At 46.6% G+C, this 21,768-nt stretch overlaps 1 protein-coding gene across 1 annotated transcript; it reads left to right on the forward strand.

Annotated features, from left to right (window-relative positions):
• The first annotated feature begins 17,380 nt into the window (after positions 1 to 17,380).
• On the forward strand, positions 17,381 to 21,301 carry Krt6a (keratin 6A). The gene is made up of 9 exons (XM_052160706.1): positions 17,381 to 17,887; positions 18,442 to 18,656; positions 18,954 to 19,014; positions 19,168 to 19,263; positions 19,389 to 19,553; positions 20,014 to 20,139; positions 20,279 to 20,499; positions 20,930 to 20,964; positions 21,069 to 21,301. Exons 1-9 carry the CDS (start codon positions 17,381 to 17,383, stop codon positions 21,299 to 21,301), a joined length of 1,659 nt encoding a protein of 552 aa, XP_052016666.1.
• Positions 21,302 to 21,768: the final 467 nt, after the last annotated feature.

Here is a 21,768-nt window from a genome sequence, read left to right on the forward strand (position 1 = left end):
CTTCATTTCAACTCCCCTCCCTCCCCCACCCCTTCATTTCAACTCCCCTCCCTCCCCCACCCCCATTTCAACTCCCCTCCCTCCCACCCCCCCATTTCAACTCCCCTCCCTTCCACCCCCATTAAAACTTCCCTCCCTTCCCCCACCCCTGTTTCACTCCCCTCCCTCCACCACCCCCATTTCAACTCCTCTCCCTTCCCCTCCTTTCTGTTTGTGGATGTGCTGTGGCAAGACTGGAATCTTCATGTTGATCTACATCTTTCTTTGGAAAGGCCCATATCCTTGTTACCAGGGTAAGGGGCTGCTCTCACAGAAATAATTGTGTAATTCCTTGGTTTACCTCTATAGCCAGAGGGAAAAATTCTCTTATTCTCCTCAGAGGCATGGGAAGCATTGGTAGCAGCCAATGAATTTTCTAGGCCTACTGGGCAAGCCATGCAGTGGTCAGTCTATGCCACCTTCATATCTGCAGGGTATGGAGGACAGTGTCCACTGGACCACACTTGGGTAGCTCTTGAGCCCTCTGTTGAAGAAGGAGGGTATTTAAGGCAGGTTGATTGATAAGAAACAGATAAACAGGCATAAACAAAATGGGCAAATGGACTTAAAATGGTCCCAATGGGACCGTTGACTGAAAGGTCTATCAGTCCTTTCCTTGTTCCATATTAGAGGGCTGTGCCTGTGACATACAACCAACAGCCGCAGGGTGAGGGATGTTCCACCGGACTTCACATCAGTCCTGTTTTATAGTAGAACCAGCAGACAGAGCTTGGTATGTGTGGGACAGGTAGAGATGGCTCTGGACTGGGACACAGCACTCAAGGATATTTTAATGAGAGACCCAACCCTGCAAGCCTGCTCTTAAGCGGCAATGACTGTGTCTTGTGATTCAGATCAGTGAAATCTATAAAGTGGAACTTACAAACATAACCCAGAGGCTCAGAGATCCACGTGTAAAGCCTGCCACACACAGTGTGCAGCTCCAGCTCACAGAGGCCTTGCGGTGCCTTGAAGAGCATGCTGCAAGCTGACAGAGACGGATTGCAAGCCACAGCAAGAGACAGAAGGCCATCGTGGCGGCACAGTTGGGGAATGACAGCCAGGGAGAGAAAGTCACCGTCCCACCCTGAAGATAGTCCTGAACCCTTTTAGCATCTAGACCCTTGCCCATCCTCGATATCTGTGGGGATTTACCCAAAGCTGAACACAGGGAGGTGACGACAGTTCCTCCTCATTCAGGAGCCCTCAGAGCCGATCACTGTCTCTCAGATGGGAGAGAAGTTCAGTTTGCTGGGGTAGATAGACCCACCAGGGTGAAGATCAAAACTCTACTGGACAGACTTCAGGGTGACTCCAACAAGGGGAAGCTGCCTTGCTTTAGTGGATTTTGCCTCTAGGGCCTCTACCAAGTCTGTGTGGAGAAGACTGGAGAAGAATCCCCTCACCTCCAGCAGGGGGAGTGGAAACTTTTGAATAAGCCAGTGTTCTGTTCTTTTTTTTTTTTTTCTTTCTTTTTTTTTTTTTTTACAGTTTCACTTCTTTTTTTATTCGATATAATTTATTTACATTTCAAATGATTTCCCCTTTTCTAGCCCCCCACTCCCCAAAAGTCCCTTAAGTCCCGTTCTCTTTCCCTGTCCTCCCACCCACCCCTTCCCACTTCCCTGTTCTGGTTTTGCCGAATACTGTTTCACTGAGTCTCTCCAGAACCAGGGGCCAGTCCTCCTTTCTCCTTGTACCTCATTTGATGTGTGGATTATGTTTTGGGTATTCCAGTTTTCTAGGTTAATAACCACTTATTAGTGAGTGCATACCATGATTCACCTTTTGAGTCTGGGTTACCTCACTTAGTATGATGTTCTCTAGCTCCATCCATTTGCCTAAGAATTTCATGAATTCATTGTTTCTAATGGCTATTGTACTCCATTGTGTAGATATACCACATTTTTTGTATCCACTCTTCTGTTGAGGGATACCTGGGTTCTTTCCAGCATCTGGCAATTATAAATAGGGCTGCTATGAACATAGTAGAGCATGTATCCTTATTACATGGTGGGGAATCCTCTGGGTATATGCCCAGGAGTGGTATAGCAGGATCTTCTGGAAGTGAGGTGCCCAGTTTTCGGAGGAACCGCCAGACTGATTTCCAGAGTGGTTGTACCAATTTGCAGCCCCACCAGCAGTGGAGGAGTGTTCCTCTTTCTCCACACCCTCTCCAACACCTGCTGTCTCCTGAATTTTTAATCTTAGCCATTCTGACTGGTGTAAGATGAAATCTCAGGGCTGTTTTGATTTGCATTTCCCTAATGACTAATGAAGTTGAGCATTTTTTAAGATGCTTCTCCGCCATCCGAAGTTCTTCAGGTGTGAATTCTTTGTTTAACTCTGTACCCCATTTTTTAATAGGGTTGTTCGGTTTTCTGGAGTCTAACTTCTTGAGTTCTTTATATATATTGGATATTAGCCCTCTATCTGATGTAGGATTGGTGAAGATCTTTTCCCAATTTGTTGGTTGCCGATTTGTCCTCTTGATGGTGTCCTTTGCCTTACAGAAACTTTGTAATTTTATGAGGTCCCATTTGTCAATTCTTGCTCTTAGAGCATACGCTATTGGTGTTCTGTTCAGAAACTTTCTCCCTGTACCGATGTCCTCAAGGGTCTTCCCCAGTTTCTTTTCTATTAGCTTCAGAGTGTCTGGCTTTATGTGGAGGTCCTTGATCCATTTGGATTTGAGCTTAGTACAAGGAGACAAGGATGGATCAATTTGCATTCTTCTGCATGCTGCCCTCCAGTTGAACCAGCACCATTTGTTGAAAAGGCTATCTTTTTTCCATTGGATGTTTTCAGCCTCTTTGTCGAGGATCAAGTGGCCATAGGTGTGTGGGTTCATTTCTGGATCTTCAATCCTGTTCCATTGATCCTCCTGCCTGTCACTGTACCAATACCATGCAGTTTTTAACACTATTGCTGTGTAGTATTGCTTGAGGTCAGGGATACTGATTCCCCCAGATTTTCTTTTGTTGCTGAGAATAGTTTTAGCTATCCTAGGTTTTTTGTTGTTCCAGATGAATTTGATAATTGCTCTTTCTAACTCTGTGAAGAATTGAGTTGGGATTTTGATGGGTATTGCATTGAATCTGTATAGTGCTTTAGGCAAAATGGCCATTTTAACTATATTGATTCTACCGATCCATGAGCATGGGAGGTTTTCCCATTTTTTGAGGTCTTCTTCCATTTCCTTCTTCAGAGTCTTGAAGTTCTTGTCATACAGATCTTTCACATGTTTGGTAAGAGTCACCCCAAGATACTTTATATTGTTTGTGGCTATTGTGAAGGGGGTCATTTCCCTAATTTCTTTCTCAGCCTGCTTATCCTTTGAGTATAGGAAGGCCACTGATTTGCTTGTGTTGATTTTATAACCTGCCACTTTGCTGAAGTTGTTTATCAGCTGTAGGAGCTCTCTAGTGGAGTTTTTTGGGTCACTTAGGTAGACTATCATGTCGTCTGCAAATAATGAAAGTTTGACTTCTTCCTTTCCAATTTGTATCCCTTTGACCTCCTTATGTTGTCGAATTGCCCGAGCTAGTACCTCAAGTACAATATTGAAAAGATAAGGAGAAAGGGGGCAGCCTTGTCTGGTCCCTGATTTCAGTGGGATTGCTTCAAGTTTCTCTCCATTTAGTTTGATGCTGGCTACCGGTTTGCTGTATATTGCTTTTACTATGTTTAGGTATGGGCCTTGAATTCCTGTTCTCTCCAAGACTTTAAGCATGAAAGGATGCTGAATTTTGTCAAATGCTTTTTCAGCATCCAATGAAATGACCATGTGGTTTTGTTCTTTGAGTTTGTTTATGTAGTGGATTGCATTGATGGATTTCCGTATATTGAACCAACCCTGCATTCCCGGGATAAAGCCTACTTACTTGATCATGGTGGATGATCGTTTTGATGTGTTCTTGGATTCGGTTGGCAAGAATTTTATTGAGTATTTTTGCATCGATGTTCATAAGGGAAATTGGTCTGAAGTTCTCTTTCTTTGTTGGATCTTTGTGTGACTTTGGTATCAGCGTAATTGTGGCTTCGTAGAAGGAATTGGGTAGTGTTCCTTCTGTTTCTATTTTGTGGAATACTCTTCTATTTTTGAAGAGTATTGGTGTTAACTCTTCTTTGAAGGTCTGATAGAATTCTGCACTGAAACCATCTGGTCCTGTGCTTTTTTTGGTTGGAAGACTTTCTATGACTCCTTCTATTTCTTTAGACATTATGGGACTGTTTAGATGGTCTAGTTGGTCCTGATTTAATTTTGGTATTTGGTATCTGTCAAGGAAATTGTCCATTTCCTCCAGATTCTCCAGTTGTGTTGAGTACAGGCTCTTGTAGTAGGATCTGATGATTTTTTGGATTTCCTCAGTTTCCGTTGTTATATCTCCCTTTTCATTTCTAAGTTTGTTAATTTGGATACTTTCTCTGTGCCCTTTGGTCCGTCTGGCTAAGGGTTTATCTATCTTGTTGATTTTCTCAAAGTACCAGCTCCTGGTTTTGTTGATTTTTTGTATGGTTCTCTTTGTTTCTACTTGGTTGATTTCGGCCCTGAGTTTGATGATTTCCTGCCTTCTACTCCTCCTGGGTGAAATAGCTTCTTTTTGTTCCAGGGCTTTCAGGTGTGTCATTAAGCTGGTAATGTGTGCTCTCTCCATTTTCTTTTTGGAGGCACTCAGGGCTATGAGTTTTCCTCTTAGCACTGCTTTCATTGTGTCCCATAGATTTGGGTATGTTGTGTTTTCATTTTCATTGTGTTCTAAAAAGTCTTTAATTTCTTTCTTTATTTCTTCCTTGACCAAGGTATCATTGAGTAGAATATTGTTCAGTTTCCACGTGTATGTGGGTTTTCTGTTGTTTTTGTTGCTATTAAAGATCGCTTTTACGCCATAGTGATCAGATAGGAGGCATGGGATTAGTTCGATCTTCTTATATTTGTTGAGGTCTGCCTTGTGTCCAATTATATGGTCGATTTTGGAGAAGGTACCATGAGGTGCTGAGAAAAAGGTATATTCTTTTGCTTTAGGGTGAAATGTTCTATAAATATCAGTCAAATCCAATTGATCCAAAGCTTCAATTAGTTTTACTGTGTCCCTGTTTAGTTTCTGTTTTTCCGATCGGTCCATTGAGGAAAGTGGAGTGTTGAAGTCCCCCACAATTATTGTGTTAGGTGCAATGTGTGCTTTGAGCTTTAGTAAGGTTTCTTTTACGAATGAGGGTGCCCTTGCATTTGGCGCATAGATGTTCAGAATTTGAAGTTCTTCTTGGTGGATTTTTCCTTTGACCAGCAAGAAATGTCCTTCTGTGTCTCTTTTGATGACTTTAGGTTGAAAGTCAATTTTATCTGATATTAGAATGGCTACTCCTGCTCGTTTCCTGTGACCATTGGCTTGTAAGATTGTCTTCCAGCCTTTTACTCTGAGGTAGTTTTTATCTTTGACACTGAGGTGTGTCTCCTGTATACAGCAAATTGTAGGGTCCTGTTGCCTTATCCAGTCTGTTAGTCTATGCCTTTTTATTGGGGAATTGAGACCATTGATGTTAAGAGATATTAGGGAATATTGATTATTACTTCCTGTCATTTTTGATGTTCTTTTTATATTTGAGTGGTTATCTTCTTTTGGGTTTGATGAAGGAAGGTAACTATCTTGCTTTTTCCAGTGTGTAGTTTCCCTCCTTGTATTGGAGTTTTCCTCCTATTATTCTTTGCAGAGCTGGGTTTGTGGAAAGATATTGTGTGAATTTGGTTTTGTCATGGAATATCTTGGTTTCTCCATCTATGGTGAATGAGAGTTTTGCTGGGTATAGTAGTCTTGGCTGACATTTGTGTTCTCTTAGAGTCTGCATGAGATCTGCCCAGGATCTTCTAGCTTTCATGGTCTCTGGTGAGAAGTCTGGTGTGATTCTGCTAGGTCTTCCTTTATATGTTACTTGGCCTTTCTCTCTTACTGCCTTTAATATTCTTTCTTTGTTTAGAGCATTTGGGGTTTTGATTATTATGTGACGGGAGGTATTTCTGCTCAGGTCCAGTCTGTTTGGAGTTCTGTAGGCTTCTTGTATATTCATAGGCATCTCTCTCTTTAAGTTAGGAAAGTTTTCTTCCATAATTTTGTTGAAGATATTTGCTGGCCCTTTCTGTTGTAAATCTTCACTCTCATCTATACCTATAATCCTTAGGTTTGGTCTTCTCATTGTATCCTGGATTTCCTGGATGTTCTGGGATACAAGCTTTTTGCATTTTGCATTTTCTTTGACAGTTGAGTCAATGGTTTCTATAGTATCTTCGGCATCTGAGATTCTTTCTTCCATCTCTTGTATTCTGTTGTTTATATTTGCATCTATGGCCCCTGATTTTTTCTCAAGGTTTTCTATCTCCAAAGTTGTCTCCCTTTGTGATTTCTTAGTTGTTTCTACTTCTGTTTTTAGGTCCAGGATGGTTTTGCTCATTTCCATCATTTGTTTGTCTGTGTTTTCCTGTAACTCTTTAAGAGATTTTTGTGTTTCCTCTTTCATGACTTCTGCCTGTTGACTCAAGTTCTCCTGCATTTCTTTAAGTTTTTTTTGCCTTTCTTCTTTATTGGCTTCTATCTCTTGGGCCTTATTCTCCTGCATTTCTTTAAGTGTTTTTTTGTGTTTCCATTAAATGGGTTTCTAGCTTATTCATGTTCCCCTGTATTGCTTTAAGAGATTCATTCATGTCCTTTTTGTGTTCTTCTAGCAGCATCATGAACAGTGATTTTAAATCCAAATCTTGTTTCTCTGGTGTGTTGGCATAACCAGGACTTGCTGATGTTGGAGAGTTTGGTTCAGATGCTGCCATATTGCCTAGATTTCTGTTAGTAGCGTTCCTGCGTTTGCCCTTTGCCATCTTGTTCTCTGGAGCTAATTGGTCTTGTCTCCGGCTGGTGTTACAGCCTCCTGAGAGGCTCTAGGGCTATTTCTGCAACACTGGAGGGCAGGGTTTTCCCTTTTGCAGATTGCTGATGTGCTTTCCTCCTCTTGGGTGCCCTTGCAGCCCTAGTGTTCTTTGCCCCAGATTGTGTCTGTGAGCCAGAAGGTGCCCGTTTGCTCCTTCAGGGAGCGCTGAGGCTGTATGCTGCAGGGACCTTTTCTGTGTGCTGATCTCTCTGCTGGGCAGCAGGACTCCCAACCGGGTTGGTGCACACAAGGCTAGCCTAGCTGCTCAGGCCCTGAGTCTAGGCAAAAGCCTGGCAGGCCAATGTCGGGGCAAAGTTCCCCTCAGCTGTGAGTGTTAATTGGGTCTGTCAGGTGGCTAGGATGGTGGCGTGGGCGCGCTCCCTGAGAGTGCTGGGAGAGTCTGCTGGGCTAACGACCTCCTGGCCGGGTCAGCATACAGATGGCCCACCGAGCAGCCCAGGGCCTGGGGGCAGTCCCGGGCCTGACTGTCTGAGACCCCTGCTATGTCCGCCTCGGGCTATGCCTGTTAGTTGGTTTGGTTTTGCCTGCTAGGTCTCTCTGGCTTCCTGTAGGCAAAATGGCGGTGGTGCGCAAACGGGCACAGATAAACAACCTCCTGGCCGGGTCAGCACACAGATGGCCCACCGAGTAGCCCAGGGCCTGGGGGCAGTCCAGGGCCTGACCGTCTGAGACCCCTGCTATGTCCGCCTCGGGCTATGCCTGTTAGTTGGTTTGGTTTTGTTTGCTAGTCTCTCTGGCTTCCCGTAGGCAAAATGGCGGCGGAGTGCGCCGGCCCGGGGCAAACAAGCTCCTGGCTGGGTCGGCACACAGATGGCCCACCGAGCAGCCCAGGACCTGGGGGCAGTCCAGGGCCTGACCGTCTGAGACCCCTGCTATGTCCGCCTCGGGCTATGCCTGTTAGCCGGTTTGGTTTTGCCTGCTAGGTCTCTCTGGCTTCCCTTAGGCAAAATGGCGGTGGTGTGCGCGCTGGCCCGGGGGAAAAAAACCTCCTGGCCGGGTTTGCACCCCGGTGGCCCCCCCCCCCCCCATCAGCCCAGGGCCTCGGTGCAGGCCAACGCCCGTAGGGCTTAGACCCCCGCGATGTTGGTCTCGGGTTATATTTGCGTACCTCAGTCTGATTTCTCTGGCGACCGAGAACCAATATGGAGGCCTCGTAACTGACTGGCGGGAGGCAGAGTTCTGATGTGGCTTCTGTGTGGTGAAAGGCGCCGTAAATCCTCCGCTGCTCGCAGCCTGGCTGGCCAGCGATGGCCAGTAGTTGTGGGCACAGGGTCTGCCTGGACCCTGTCCGCTTGGTTCTACTACTGATGGCCCTTCCTCTGGACCAGCCGCTGCTGCTGCTGCTGCTGCCGCCGCTCCGCCCCTCCAGCGTTCTGTTCTTAACTGCCTGCCCCTCTCTGAACTCTGGACAAAAGATTCAATCACAAGGATCCTGTAATGAAACACGATGGATGCTCCAGACAGGCTCCTCAGGAGGCAGGGCGCGGCTATGAATCCTGTGATTAGTGTTCTCAGAAATGAGACTATAACGATAGAACCCAGCAAAATAGAAAGGAGGAAAAAATAAGAGGCCCAGGAAGAAATGGACAGAGGATGCTAGAACTCTAGTCATGAGAATATGAAGCTATGGAAAGTTTGACATGCATGGGGTGGGAGTGAGTACTGGAACACGGGAGTACAGAAATGGACAGAAAGCCACCAGGGTCAGTGACGACCAAGTGCTTCCTAAGATTCCTGCCAGCCACCAAGTCAAAGATGAAGGGACACGATGCAAGACAATTGTACCTAGGTATCACTTTACACTTCAGAACATCAATGATAAAGAAGAAAATTTTGAAAGAAGCCAGAGGAAACACGCAGGTATCCTAGCTAGGAATAGTGGACAATGATCACACAAGTAGCGTCAAAGAACTCCTTCACTCTGGGACAGGAAGAGAGTGAAGCGAGAGAGTCAATACTCAAAGAAACAAAACCCACTAATCCGGAAATTCTGTTTATCTCTTTGGTTGGTTTTTTGAGCTCTGGCTACACAGAGAGCTCAAGATTTCTGGAACTCACTCTGTAGACCAGGCTGCCCTGGAACTCAGAAATTGGTCTGCCTCTGCCTCCAGAGTGCTGGGATTAAAGGCGTTTTAAAAAACCTCTACAAAAGTGAAGGACAGTCAGGCCTGGTGGCTCACACTTATAATTCCACCACTAAGCGGTTCATGGAGGAGCACTGGAAATCTGAAGCCACCCATGGCAAGTTCAGGGCCTGCTTGGGCAACTTGATAAGACCCTGTCTCAAAACTGGAGAATGCTTTTTAAAATGCTGGGGATGTAGCTCAGTGGTAAAGCATCTGCTGATCATGTACCAGTCCTGGGTTCGATCCCCAACACGAGAGAGAGAGAGAGAGAGAGAGAGAGAGAGAGAGAGACAGAGAGAGAGAGACAGAGAGACAGAGACAGAGACAGAGACAGAGAGAGACAGACAGAGAGACAGAGACAGGGAGACAGTGAAGAGAGACAGAGACAGGGAGACAGAGATACAGAGATACAGAAAGTCACAGAGACACACAGAGAGACACAGAGAAATAGACTTTGTTAGACAAATAAAAATGGTGGAATGTGCTGCCGCAGTCCTGCCCTGGAAGGAATATTAACACCATTCCTTCACTTAGTAGGAATTCTGTAGAGGTCAGAGATAGATCTATGTTAAAGAAAGAACATTGGAGAGGGAATAAGCAAAGGAAGCATTTGTATTTTTCTTCTGCATTGATCCAACACAGTCTGCTCAAAATTATAACTGTGACCATGTCTACATGTGTTTGTAATGTGTGAAGGCAGCCATGACAGTCGTGTGGAAGACAGGAGAAAGGAGATACTGCTCCATGGTCAATATAAAGAATGTGTAGTGACCCTGAACTGAGGCCACGTCCTTTGAAAGTAGACGTGACAGCAGGTGTGTGGTGCCTACTGTGTCTCAGCGAGGCCCCATGAGCCCCTCCCCCTCCCTCAACTCAACTCGCTTTATAGACTCAAGGCAATCTCAAACTCCTGGCAAGGCATTTTGTTTAGATTATTAGCATTACTTCAAAAGTTTCTACGTAGATGCAAAGAACAGAGAAGAGCCCAGCATGGTATCAAACACGAACAAAGGCAAAACAGTGGTAATCTCTGGCTTTGACTCAGTGCAGAGTCTCAGGAAACAAGACTGTGTGGCCTGTGAAAGAACAAGCAAGTAGGGAATGAACCCCAATACTGAGCTCCTACTAGCCCCACAAAATCTACTCAACCGGCCCTTGACAAAGACACAAAGGTACTCTGGAGGGGCAAGGTGTCTTTCCAAGAGCTCTGCAACAACTGTGTCCCCATATTTGCAAAACAACAATAATCTAGGTACAGATCTTGCATCTTCCACAAAATTAACTGAAGTTGTTCATAGCACATAATGTAAAGTGTAAAACTATGGGACCCCTACCAGTTGCAAAGGAGAGAACCCAGACAACCTTGGGCAATGTGTGATTTAACAGAAACATTGAAGAAATCGTTGATAAGCTGAGCCTCATTATAATTAAAACCCTGAGCCAAGACAATGGGACATCAAGCCACAGACTGAAGAAAATATTTTCAAAAACCATATCCATAAGGCATATAGACCATTGTACATAACATGCACAATGAATCCTAAAAACTCAACAATAGTAAAACAAACCACTCAGCTATAAATGCACTAGTGAACTTACAGGACGCATCACTGAATTATGGATAATTGACAATGTACAATCAGATGGCAAGTAAACACAGGGTGCAGTTCCATGCCGCACATCCATCACGGAGCTGTAGATGGGACATCACTGTTTGCCTAGTCGAGTGGTGCCCAAGCGCAGACCGCCACCCAGTGTCTTGGCAATACTGTCAACAAGGGGAGGTCACAGTCAAAGATGATGGGGATACAAAGTCCAGTCACTTTGGAACAGAATTTGGTAGTTTCTCACAAAATTAAATATACTTGTGCCAGAACTCTAGCAATCATATTCCTGGGCATTTGCTCAAATGAGCTGAAAAGTACGTGCCATTTCAAGAGCCTCCGCATGGGCTTTTAAAGCAGTGGTATTCCTAAATACCTAACCATGGAAGAAACCCTGATATCCTTCAGTGGGTGAACAAACCGTGGAATATCAGGAAAATAAATATTATTTAGGATTAAAAGAAGCTATCAATCCATTAGAATACATTAAGACAACCTAAATGTACATTAATAAATGCAAATGGGTGATTTGAAAAGGTTATGTTCTGAAGCATATCTATCTGTCTGTCTGTCTACCATCTATCATCTGTCTATCATGTCTATCTACCTATCATCTCTCTCTGTCTCTGTCTCTGTCTCTGTGTCTGTCTCTGTCTCTCTCTTTCTCATCTATCAAACCATTCCACAAAAAAGACCAGAAAGGCTGGAAGGTCATTGGCCAGCCATAACAGGGAGCAGAAGGGGATAGCTAAGTGAATCATGGGGTTTGGGTTTTAATCATAGGATTCTTCTGGAATAATGGAATCCCATCATTGAGTATTCCTCAAGACTCACAGAAGAGACACCAACTGGAATGGCCCTAAAACTTACCATGCCCCTCAGGTAATAATACTGTGTCAAGCAAGCTCACCCACTATACCTGTGACACCACCTGGCTGAAGAATGAGCACCGTGGGGCAGAGCTGCGCACGGCTCAGTCTTATAATGAATCAAAAGGATGCTTTAAGAAGGGAAGTCTGCTTTCAAAAGCGGTGTAACCGCTTTTGAAAACCAATACACGTTAGCTGTCAACTCGAGAGTTCCATTTAAGCAAAGTGAATATTTATGTTCACAGAAATACGAGTGTCTTCAACCCCTTTATTCAAGGAGACCCCTGGCTGGAAATATCCCAGGAATTCATAAATAGGAATGTGTTAATTGACCATGACATATTCATATACCACCCAGCTACAAAACATAGTGATCTAGAAATAGTTTGTTGAGTGATAAAGCCCAAACACACATGAGTCTACTAATACAATAAATTTATATATAACATAATATAAATATAAACATTGTGTGGTGAGTTGGAGAAATCAAATGTTTTCTTGGAGCAGTAAATTCACAGGGAAAGGGTCTGAAGTATTTTTCTGGAGTGATGGGAATAAATATTCTATGTTTTGTTGGTATATGGGTTATAGAGATGTATGAGTTTATTAGAATAATTTGAGTTCAGAATATCTAAGAACTCAGAAAATATCGGAATAATTTAAGATCTGTTCATTTCCTTATATGTAAATTGTGCCTCAACAAGACATGGTTTTAAAAGAAAAGGAAATTCCATTTCCCATTTCTGTAGTGGAGAGAGACAGAAAGAAGTGTGCTGGAAACGGAATCCAGATTTGCCAGTCGACCAAGCGACTGCAGGGCGCAGACTTTCCTAATCACATCGAGCGTTCCTCTTGCCAGATTAGAAAGATCCAGGCTATTTCTTTCCAGTCGCTGAGGGAGGGTAAGGAACGAGGCGAAGGAAGTAGGACGATCCCTCAGAGGCTTAAGTTGCAACATAAGTGCCACAGACTTGTGCCAGAGTTATCAATGATCTGTCATTAATCCCAACCTCAGGCTTCAGGTGAGATCATGAAGCCAGAAGGAGCCAGCTGCATGCCAGGAAATCCCAGTGCCAAGGCCGGGAGTTTTGCTGTCTAGGGTATTTGTACTTAAGGACCCAGACAGCTTTGCTACGAACCTCTGCAGGCAGGATTGCTGCAAATTGTCCCAATGTGGAGAAATAACCCATTATGTTCAAAAGGCCATATTCCCCCCAGTTTACCCAGGAGACCAGTGCGTCATTAAGACGTGATTCCCTAAGACAACCTCACCTGGCCACTTCCGTTACACAAGCCAGGTGCCTTTTGTATTTCATTGGCAGATTGTTAGAGACTTCCACTCACCCTCCACTCCCATACCCACTACATTCTTGAAAGCCACACAATGTGGTAGCTAGGGAAACAGAGTACAAATGAGGTAAGGATTGAGGAACACTAATTAGGGGACCACTCCGCTTGGAGGTTGTCCTTTCTCCTCTGAGCCCGGGCTTGGCTTATTTAATCTTGGTCATATGAGGGAAGAAGCTGCTTGCCACCTCACCTAGGGTCCTTACCCTGCCCATCCAGGCACCTCCTTTAGTACCCCTACTCTTTCCATCCAGGCATTCCCTAGGCTGGTTCTGTCACTTAGCTGTGTATGTGTCTCTGTCTCTCTCTCTGTGTTTGTGTGCCTGTCTGCGTGTCTGTGTGTCTGTGTGTCTGTCTCTCTCTGTCTCTCTCTGCGTATGCATGCATGTATGTCTTTCAGTGTGTATCTGTCTCTATGTTTGTGTCTGTCTCTGTCTCTTTCTCTGTTTGTGTGCCTGCCTGTTTGTCTGTCTGTCTCTCTCTGTATGCATGTCTGTCTATGTGTGCTGGCCTGTCGTGTGTGTGTGTGTGTGAGAGAGTGTGTGTGTGTGATTTCTACTACAAGGAGACTGAAGTTTAGTGTGCATCAGGTGTTGTGACTTCCTGATACACTTGATATGTGACAGCAACCGGCTCATCCCGCCCCTGGAGCTGCCGGCGCTGTTCTCACACGCGCCTGCAGCTGCATGTGTATGTCTTTCTCTTGGATACTCCTGAAGGATTGGCTGTGGGATTCCCTGGGAGCAGCAGCATCTGCCCTGTGGTTTGCGGGATTATGTGCTTAGTCCTAAGCTTCCCATGATCGTCACTGAGCTCCACCCAGGGAGGCTGAAAGAAAACTCGAATCATCTTGAGGCGACTTTCCCTGAGCCGGGCTTCAACACCTCCTTGTACCCACCTTCATGCTGGGAACAAGTGAGCAGTGCAGGCTACCCTCTGGCCAAGAACAGGGCATTCTACATTCCATGGCCACCAGAGGCATCTGCGGGCTGGACTCTCCTCCAGCCCAGAAGAGAGGCTGGCTTCAGCAGCTTGCCAGGGAGGAGGCATCTGCCGTGAGTTACTCATGCCAAAGCTTCCCCCACATATTTGCCTGAACTATCACCCTTTGTTCTCATCTTATTATGAAAGGTCCTCACCTGGCTCCTCTGGGAAACAGAACTGCTTGGGGTGACACTGTGGGGCATGACTCAGGGCCACCAGGGAGAGCTCAGGCAAGTCTTTATCCATTCAGGAGTTCCCTATTGCCTAGAACCCCCGTGGATAATAAAGCAGGGAGGGGGTGAAGTCAGGTGTGTTGGCACAGGCCTTTACTCCCAGCACTGTGAGTTCAAGGCTAGTCTGGTCTACATGGAGAGCTCTAGGCCAGCCAGGTCTACATAGCTTTAGATGAGCCAAGGCTACCTAGTAAGCTCCTGGTTTTTGTTCTTTCTTTGTTTGCCTTAGGAAAGGCTAAAGACTGGAGTCTAGGAAGAGAGAGAAGCAGCCCAGTCCTGTCAGACAGTGAGAGCACGAAGGGCAAAGAAAAGAGCCAAGTGTGAGCTTATCCTTGAAGGCTTGTGGGGCAGAGAATGATCAGAGACGGAGCTCCTGGTGTGTGCACACGTGAGTGAGTGTGCACGTGTGTGTGCCCATGTGTGTCCTCTCATCCAGGAGCCTCCTCTCAGTCTTAAAGCCCTCACCATTGACCATGAGCAGTTGACCAAGGAGATTTGATTTAAGTATTTTAAACAAAATTACTTTCTTCTAACTAACTCACCAATAAAGACATCATCAGACAGTTTAAGGGAAACACTCAAACACTTGCCCCACCAATGGGATTTTACGTTAGAATATGCCTTATCCATCGACCGACAGGAAAGACGTGTCTGGAAATCAAATGACACTTTATACTTCCAGTGCTCTTTGGAGCATGTACTAAGCCTGGCATAAGATATAAGGCTGGAGTCAAACCAAACTTCAACGGGCTCGGGGGCTAAAAATAAGGCTCTCGATACGACTAAAGGACACACTTTATTTGAGGGTACCACCCTAAAACCATGCAAAGTAATATAGTTGCTTGGGCTGGTCAGTGGCAGCACATCCCTGCACACGCAGAGACAGAGACCCAGGAGAAGATGAGCAGGTATCCTGGCTCCAAAGGAGGGATTGTGGTAGCCTATTGGGGTTGTGCCACACCCATGTTCTCCAACCACACAACACAGCTTCTGCAGGCAGGAGGGTGGGTGTCCTGTCAGCTGTATCTCTGGTGGGTGCAGGGACATTCTCATACCTGTAGTTTCCAGGTGCTTGCTACATATGGCACTAACTTGCAACAATGGCTTTCTTTCCCCCACTGTCCTCCAATCCCCCTGTTACCTCCCCCTCCCCACATATACACTGTACCTATGCTCCAGTTCCTGAAGCTTCTCCTGGGTTTCTCCACACCAAACTTCTTCATGCTTCCTTTTAATAATGATACTCGCTCAACCTCACTGAGAACATCTGTGTCAGATACTATACCAAGACCATCATCGGTAGGAACTTTCTCATCTCAGCCTCACAACACTATGAGGTAGGTCCAATTTCCTGTCTTGACTATGGGCATAAAAGTAAGCACAATGGTTGGTTCAGTGGTTTTCATATGAACACATGGGAACCTGCTCTATCTGACTCCAGGGCTCAAGCTCTATACCAGGGGTTGGCAAAGGATTTCCTTGAAGGATTGTATAGGGAATTCTCCTGGCTTTGCATATCAGTCTCATTGTCAGGGTGTGGAGCAGTTAGAGACACTGAAATAGTCACAGACTAGGGAAGGGGGAAGCCACGTGCTGCATCAACTGGCTTCCTCACCTTGTAGCCCTGCCACACCCACGGCCCCTAATTCAGAGAGCAGAGAATCAGAGCTCCAAACCATGAAGGCACTTGTTTCCCAGAACTGGGTGGAAGCACATTCTTGGTGAAGAATTGTGCAAACAGGGTGGAGGGAGGGCAGCTGTTTCCGTTGTCTGAGGAAGGTATCTCTCTCCTGCCAGACGCTGAGTTAGCATCTTTCAGGGGTAGGGAGCTTACTCCCTTCCTGGATGCTGGGTCCCAGTATGTCTGAGAACTACTGAATTGAATTCAAAACAGCAACAGGACCTTACACAGGCACTGCTCAGCGTGGGAGTTAGCCTTTCCTCCCACAGCAGCGTCTCCATCTCCATCTTCTCAGAGAACAACATGCCTAGAATTGTTCTGTTTCCCTCACGCATGGTTCCTAACACGTAGACTGGAAAAAGTGAAACTCACTCCCCTGGAAAGCAAGCTTTGCTTTGAAATTTGGCTTTTCAAGAAGCAAGACTAGAAAAATAAATTGTGATCTGACTTGTGAAATCACCATACCTGTAAGGGCACATCTCAGTGATTCATTGCTGGCTTCTAGGCCCCTCGACTTTCTCTGCACACCTTACTAACATTTTTAGATTTCTAATTCCTAAGAAGTATCCAAATTGATGGTTAAAAAAAATAGTTAGGAGAGATTCTGGGAACCTGTGGTCCTGATTATTTGGGGTTCTCCTGTTTAAGTGCTAAGGAAACATTGTAACACAGCACAGAAGAGTGTCTGTGAATGTGAAGGTGGAATAAGGAGGGAATAATGAAACATTGTAACAGCACAGAGGACAGTGTCAGTGAATGAGAATGTGGAATGACTGCTCAAGAATCAGACTGATGGGAAAGCAAACAGCGAGGAGGGAGGCGCCAGCTGGGGCAGAGCACCTGTGGAGCTCAGGCGCTGTCTGCCTCTGTCCTCGGAAAAGTCAAGTGAAGTTGAACACTTCGGACACAGACAATGTTAATCTTACAGTGGAAAAAAATCAACTGCTCTACTCTCAGACCTTAGAGGGGAGGGTTATATAGGCATTGAGCCCCTCCTGGCCATCTTAAACCAGCTGAAAGGGCAGCTGAGCGCTAGACAATTAATTCCATGCAGCAGGCAATTTCCAGATTGGGATGCTGGGCAAATGCATGTATGGCTTCAGGGAGAGACTTAGTGGCTGGTGAGGGAGGAGCAGGTGGAAGGGAAAACCTGTGTGGTGAGGGGGCACACAGGGAGTGTCTACATGGGCAGAAGGAAGGGACAATTATCACAGATCAGCTCCTTGTCTCTTTTGTTTGAGAAGATGACTAACTCATGACTTAAGAGAATTTACGTTCAGGCTCATTGTGTTCAGATCAAGTCAAGGCTGGAAGGCAGGAGAATTTGCTCCGTGACTAAAGGAATCCAAAAGCAATCTTCATGTATCATACCTTTCTAGAACTTGGGGGTGATCTCATTATTTGTAAAGCCCTGCCCTACCCACTCTGCAAGCTCACCTTCAGGAACCAGCCCAGCCCATCTGTACCATATATAAGCTGCTGCCCGGAGCTCCACACACTCATCTCTTCAGCTCTGCTCTGCATCTCTCCACTTCCAAGCCTTCTCATCTCACGGAACATGTCTACCAAAACCACCATCAAGACTCAAACCAGCCACCGTGGCTACAGTGCCAGCTCAGCCAGAGTGCCTGGGCTCAACCGCTCTGGCTTCAGCAGTGTGTCTGTGTGCCGCTCCCGGGGCAGCGGTGGCTCTGGTGCAGTGTGTGGAGGAGCTGGCTTTGGCAGCAGGAGCCTCTATGGTGTGGGGAGCTCCAAGAGGATCTCCATCGGAGGGGGCAGCTGTGGCATTGGAGGAGGCTATGGCAGCCGATTTGGAGGAGGCTTCAGCTATGGAGGAGGAGCCGGAGGTAGCTTTGGCTTCGGTGGTGGAGCTGGCTTCGGTGGTGGCTATGGGGGAGCCGGCTTCCCAGTGTGCCCACCTGGAGGCATCCAAGAAGTCACCGTCAACCAGAGCCTCCTCACCCCTCTGAACCTGCAAATCGACCCCACCATCCAACGGGTCAGGACTGAGGAGAGGGAGCAGATCAAGACCCTCAACAACAAGTTTGCCTCCTTCATCGACAAGGTGAGACATGGTCCTTCCTAGAGCAGCCTGTGTGTCTGCAGTGAATGCTGAACAAAGTGGAGGGAAGAGGCTTCAGACTTGGCTCTGATATTGCCTTTGTTTCTAGTTAATCCTCTCTCTTGGTTTGTGTTTCTCTTCAGTTAGACTGGCATCTAGAAATGAGGGTCAGCGTTCCTCTCCTCCAGAGGCTGCCCCATAAGGGTGTCTGATCCCAGTGGATTGAGATGACCTAAAGACTCACACAACAAAGGGCGGTAGTGAGATGGAAGTCTCTATCTATGTACAGTGCAGTTGGGGGGATGTGCCAACCTCACTAGGCTGTACCACAATTCACCAAGCAATGGCTACCCTGCCAGTGGCCTGCAGGAGTACTCAGTCCTCCTTGGAGAGGTGGTGTTGGGAGCTTCACTCTGGAGTGTCCCTCTCAGACACAGAACCAGGTTCTAACTACTCTGAGTGGGTTTAGGCAGAAGCCTGAGAGGGCACCCACACTAGTGAAGGAGTCATAGAAGGATGAAACTCAAGCTTCTCCCCCTCATGCTCGGCCCCTCCAGGTGCGGTTCCTGGAGCAGCAGAATAAGGTCCTGGACACCAAGTGGGCCCTGCTGCAGGAGCAGGGCACCAAGACCGTGAGGCAGAACCTGGAGCCTATGTTTGAACAGTACATCAGCAACCTCCGCAGACAGCTGGACAGCATCCTTGGAGAGAGGGGTCGCCTGGACTCAGAGCTGAGGAACATGCAGGATACAGTGGAGGACTACAAGAGCAAGTGAGTTACAAAGAAGGAAGAATCCAGTCTCCTGACTTTATAAAAACAGAAGCTCAAATCTAGACCAGGGCTCCATGATTTAAGAAAGCTTGGTCACAGAGATGAAAATGACAACCTATTGGCCTAGGATCAAGGAGGGCTATAGGACATTAGGGGACAGAAAAAGATGAATTAGTTAATGAAAAAAATCACATTTTAGCAAGATGTGGATAATTAGAGAAATGGGATCTGTCTCAGAGGCTGCCATTGATACCATCTACCCCATGGTTCCAATGTAGTGCACCCTTCCTCTTGCAGATATGAAGATGAAATCAACAAGCGCACAGCAGCAGAGAATGAATTTGTGACCCTGAAGAAGGTGAGCTGACCACAGGGATGGGTTTCTCTGCTGAATGACAGAAATGGCCTTGTATGTCTTGGTTATCCCAGAGAAACAGTGGTCACAGAGACAAAGGTGAATGGTCTGGGGAAGAGAGGTAACCTGATTCCCTGTTCTTGATGGTTTCCTCAGGATGTGGATGCTGCCTACATGAACAAGGTTGAACTGCAAGCCAAGGCAGACAGTCTGACAGATGATATCAACTTCCTGAGAGCTCTCTATGAAGCAGTAAGTGCCCCTTGTCTCTCCTACTCCTCTCCACTCACCACTACCTTTATTATTTTCCTGTGCAAAGTGGTGGACCACTGTGGTCCTTAATGACAAAGATGACCTCAGTTCCTTCTGTCCTGCAGGAACTGTCTCAGATGCAAACTCACATCTCAGACACATCTGTGGTCCTCTCCATGGACAACAACCGCAGCCTGGATCTGGACAGCATCATTGCTGAGGTCAAGGCCCAGTATGAGGACATTGCTCAAAGAAGTCGGGCTGAGGCCGAGTCCTGGTACCAGACTAAAGTGAGTCCTGTGGGGGAGGGTGGGGAAGTCTAAGTCTGAGTTTGGTTCCAGACTAAATGAGTTTTGGAGTGGAGGCTGATGAGAATGCCTGAGACCCACCCTGAATTCCACAAGTCTCAGTTCAGTATTAGAGACCCATTAAAAGAAATCCAGGTGTTGTCCCAGCAAATGCACTGTGTGCATGTACTATAGAATGATGTTTTATTCTAAGAGAAGATCTCAGAGGTGGATGCAAACTTGATATAAGTGAGATCCATGGCTCTCTGTGCTTGAGCTGTACTCTGAACATTGGCCCTCATGAGACACCAGAGAACATTTTCACTTCCTGAGGGAACTAAGGAATCTGTGGTCTCCTAAAACTTCTCTTGAAAGCAAGCACATCCATGAAAGTGCGTGCCATTTAGAGGGGCATTTGCTTCTCTATGTAAAAACTCACATACGTGTTCTCTCTTCTGTTCAGTATGAGGAGCTGCAGGTCACAGCTGGCAGACACGGGGACGACCTGCGCAACACCAAGCAGGAGATCGCTGAGATCAACCGCATGATCCAGAGGCTGAGATCTGAGATCGACCACGTTAAGAAGCAGGTAGGGTGGACAGAGAAACGCTTGGGTCCGTGGCCATTGTTTCCTGTCCTCTACACTCTTGCTCACTGGAAACCAAGTCTGGGGCTCAGCTTCTCCAGAGATGCACAGTCCAAGGCTGTTTTTGTTGCTCTCTGTCCAGTGTGCCAACCTCCAAGCTGCCATTGCTGAGGCTGAACAGCGTGGGGAGATGGCCCTGAAGGATGCCAGGGGCAAGCTGGAAGGGCTGGAGGATGCCCTGCAGAAGGCCAAGCAGGACATGGCCAGGCTGCTGAAGGAGTACCAGGAACTCATGAATGTCAAGCTGGCCTTGGACGTGGAGATCGCCACCTACAGGAAGCTTCTGGAAGGAGAGGAGTGCAGGTGGGTAACTACATCCTCCAACCCCTGAGGATACCTCCATGGTGCCAGCACTGAGCACAAGATGAGGGAGCACTGGCTGTGGCCACAGTGGTCCCTTCAAGAAACTCCTTGCTGTCCTTGAGAGATGGCTTAATGTTTAAGAGCATTTACTGCTCTTCTAGAGTTACTGAGTTCAAATCCCAGCAACCACCTGGTGATTCACAATCATCACTATTGGGATCCAATGCCCTCTTCTGGTGTGTTTGAAAAGAGCTACAGTATACTCAAATACATAGAATACATAAATATTTAAAAACAAACAAACAAAAACACTTCAAAAACAAAAACCCTCTACCCAGGGGATTCTCTCTGAACCTTCACCAGGTGGAGGGTTCCCATTGGGACTGAGGTCATGGCTGCCCAGTTCTCACCTGCTGTTTTCCTCTCCTAGGTTGAATGGTGAAGGTGTTGGACCAGTCAACATCTGTAAGTCCTCTGCTTGCCAGTCTCCTTCTCTCCTGCCCTTGTGTCTGGGTCATCTGGTTGCAGTGGGCTCATGATTTCTCTGATGTTCTTTTCTTCTTTCACAGCTGTGGTGCAGTCCACCATGTCCAGCGGCTATGGCAGCGCAGGTGGTGCTGGGAGCAGCTTAGCCCTGGGAGGAGGCAGTAGCTACTCCTATGGCAGTAGCCACGGCTTTGGAGGTGGCTTCAGTTCTGGCAGTGGCAGAGTCATTGGAGGTGGCCTCAGCTCCTCAGGTGGCAGCTCCTCCATCAAATACACAACCACCACCTCCTCCAGCAGGAAGAGCTACAGGCAGTGAAGTCCCTGTCACCAAGAGCTTGACCGTGGTCCCAGACATCATGGCTGCAGATCCCTGTGTTGAGAGACCCGCGTTCAGGGGCTTCTCCTCCCTAGACCCCCACCTCTGCTCTCTCCTTGGGGCTGAGGAGGCTGTGTCCTCTTGCTCCTCTTTCTGTCCCCACGAGTCTCTACTGCTCATCTTTTGATAGTCATCCTCTGAGCTCACATCACAATTCACTCATATTTGGTGCTTCATATTGTGTTTGGCTTCCAGGATCCTGCCTCCCTAGCTCCATCTCTGAGGTGCCTGTGAAGGGGTGTCTCTGTCACCTTCATTTTTGAAATCATTGTCTGGGTTCTACTCAAGAAATGAGCAGCTCCCTTTTAGTTTCCAATGGCCTGAGAAACCCCATCTTTCAACATCATAAATCTTTCTGTCAGTAACTGTGACCGCCCAGTCACTAGTATTGTGATGTAGTCTGTGCT

Source organism: Apodemus sylvaticus, chromosome 17 (assembly GCF_947179515.1).
Source record: "Apodemus sylvaticus chromosome 17, mApoSyl1.1, whole genome shotgun sequence".
NCBI lineage: Eukaryota > Metazoa > Chordata > Mammalia > Rodentia > Muridae > Apodemus > Apodemus sylvaticus.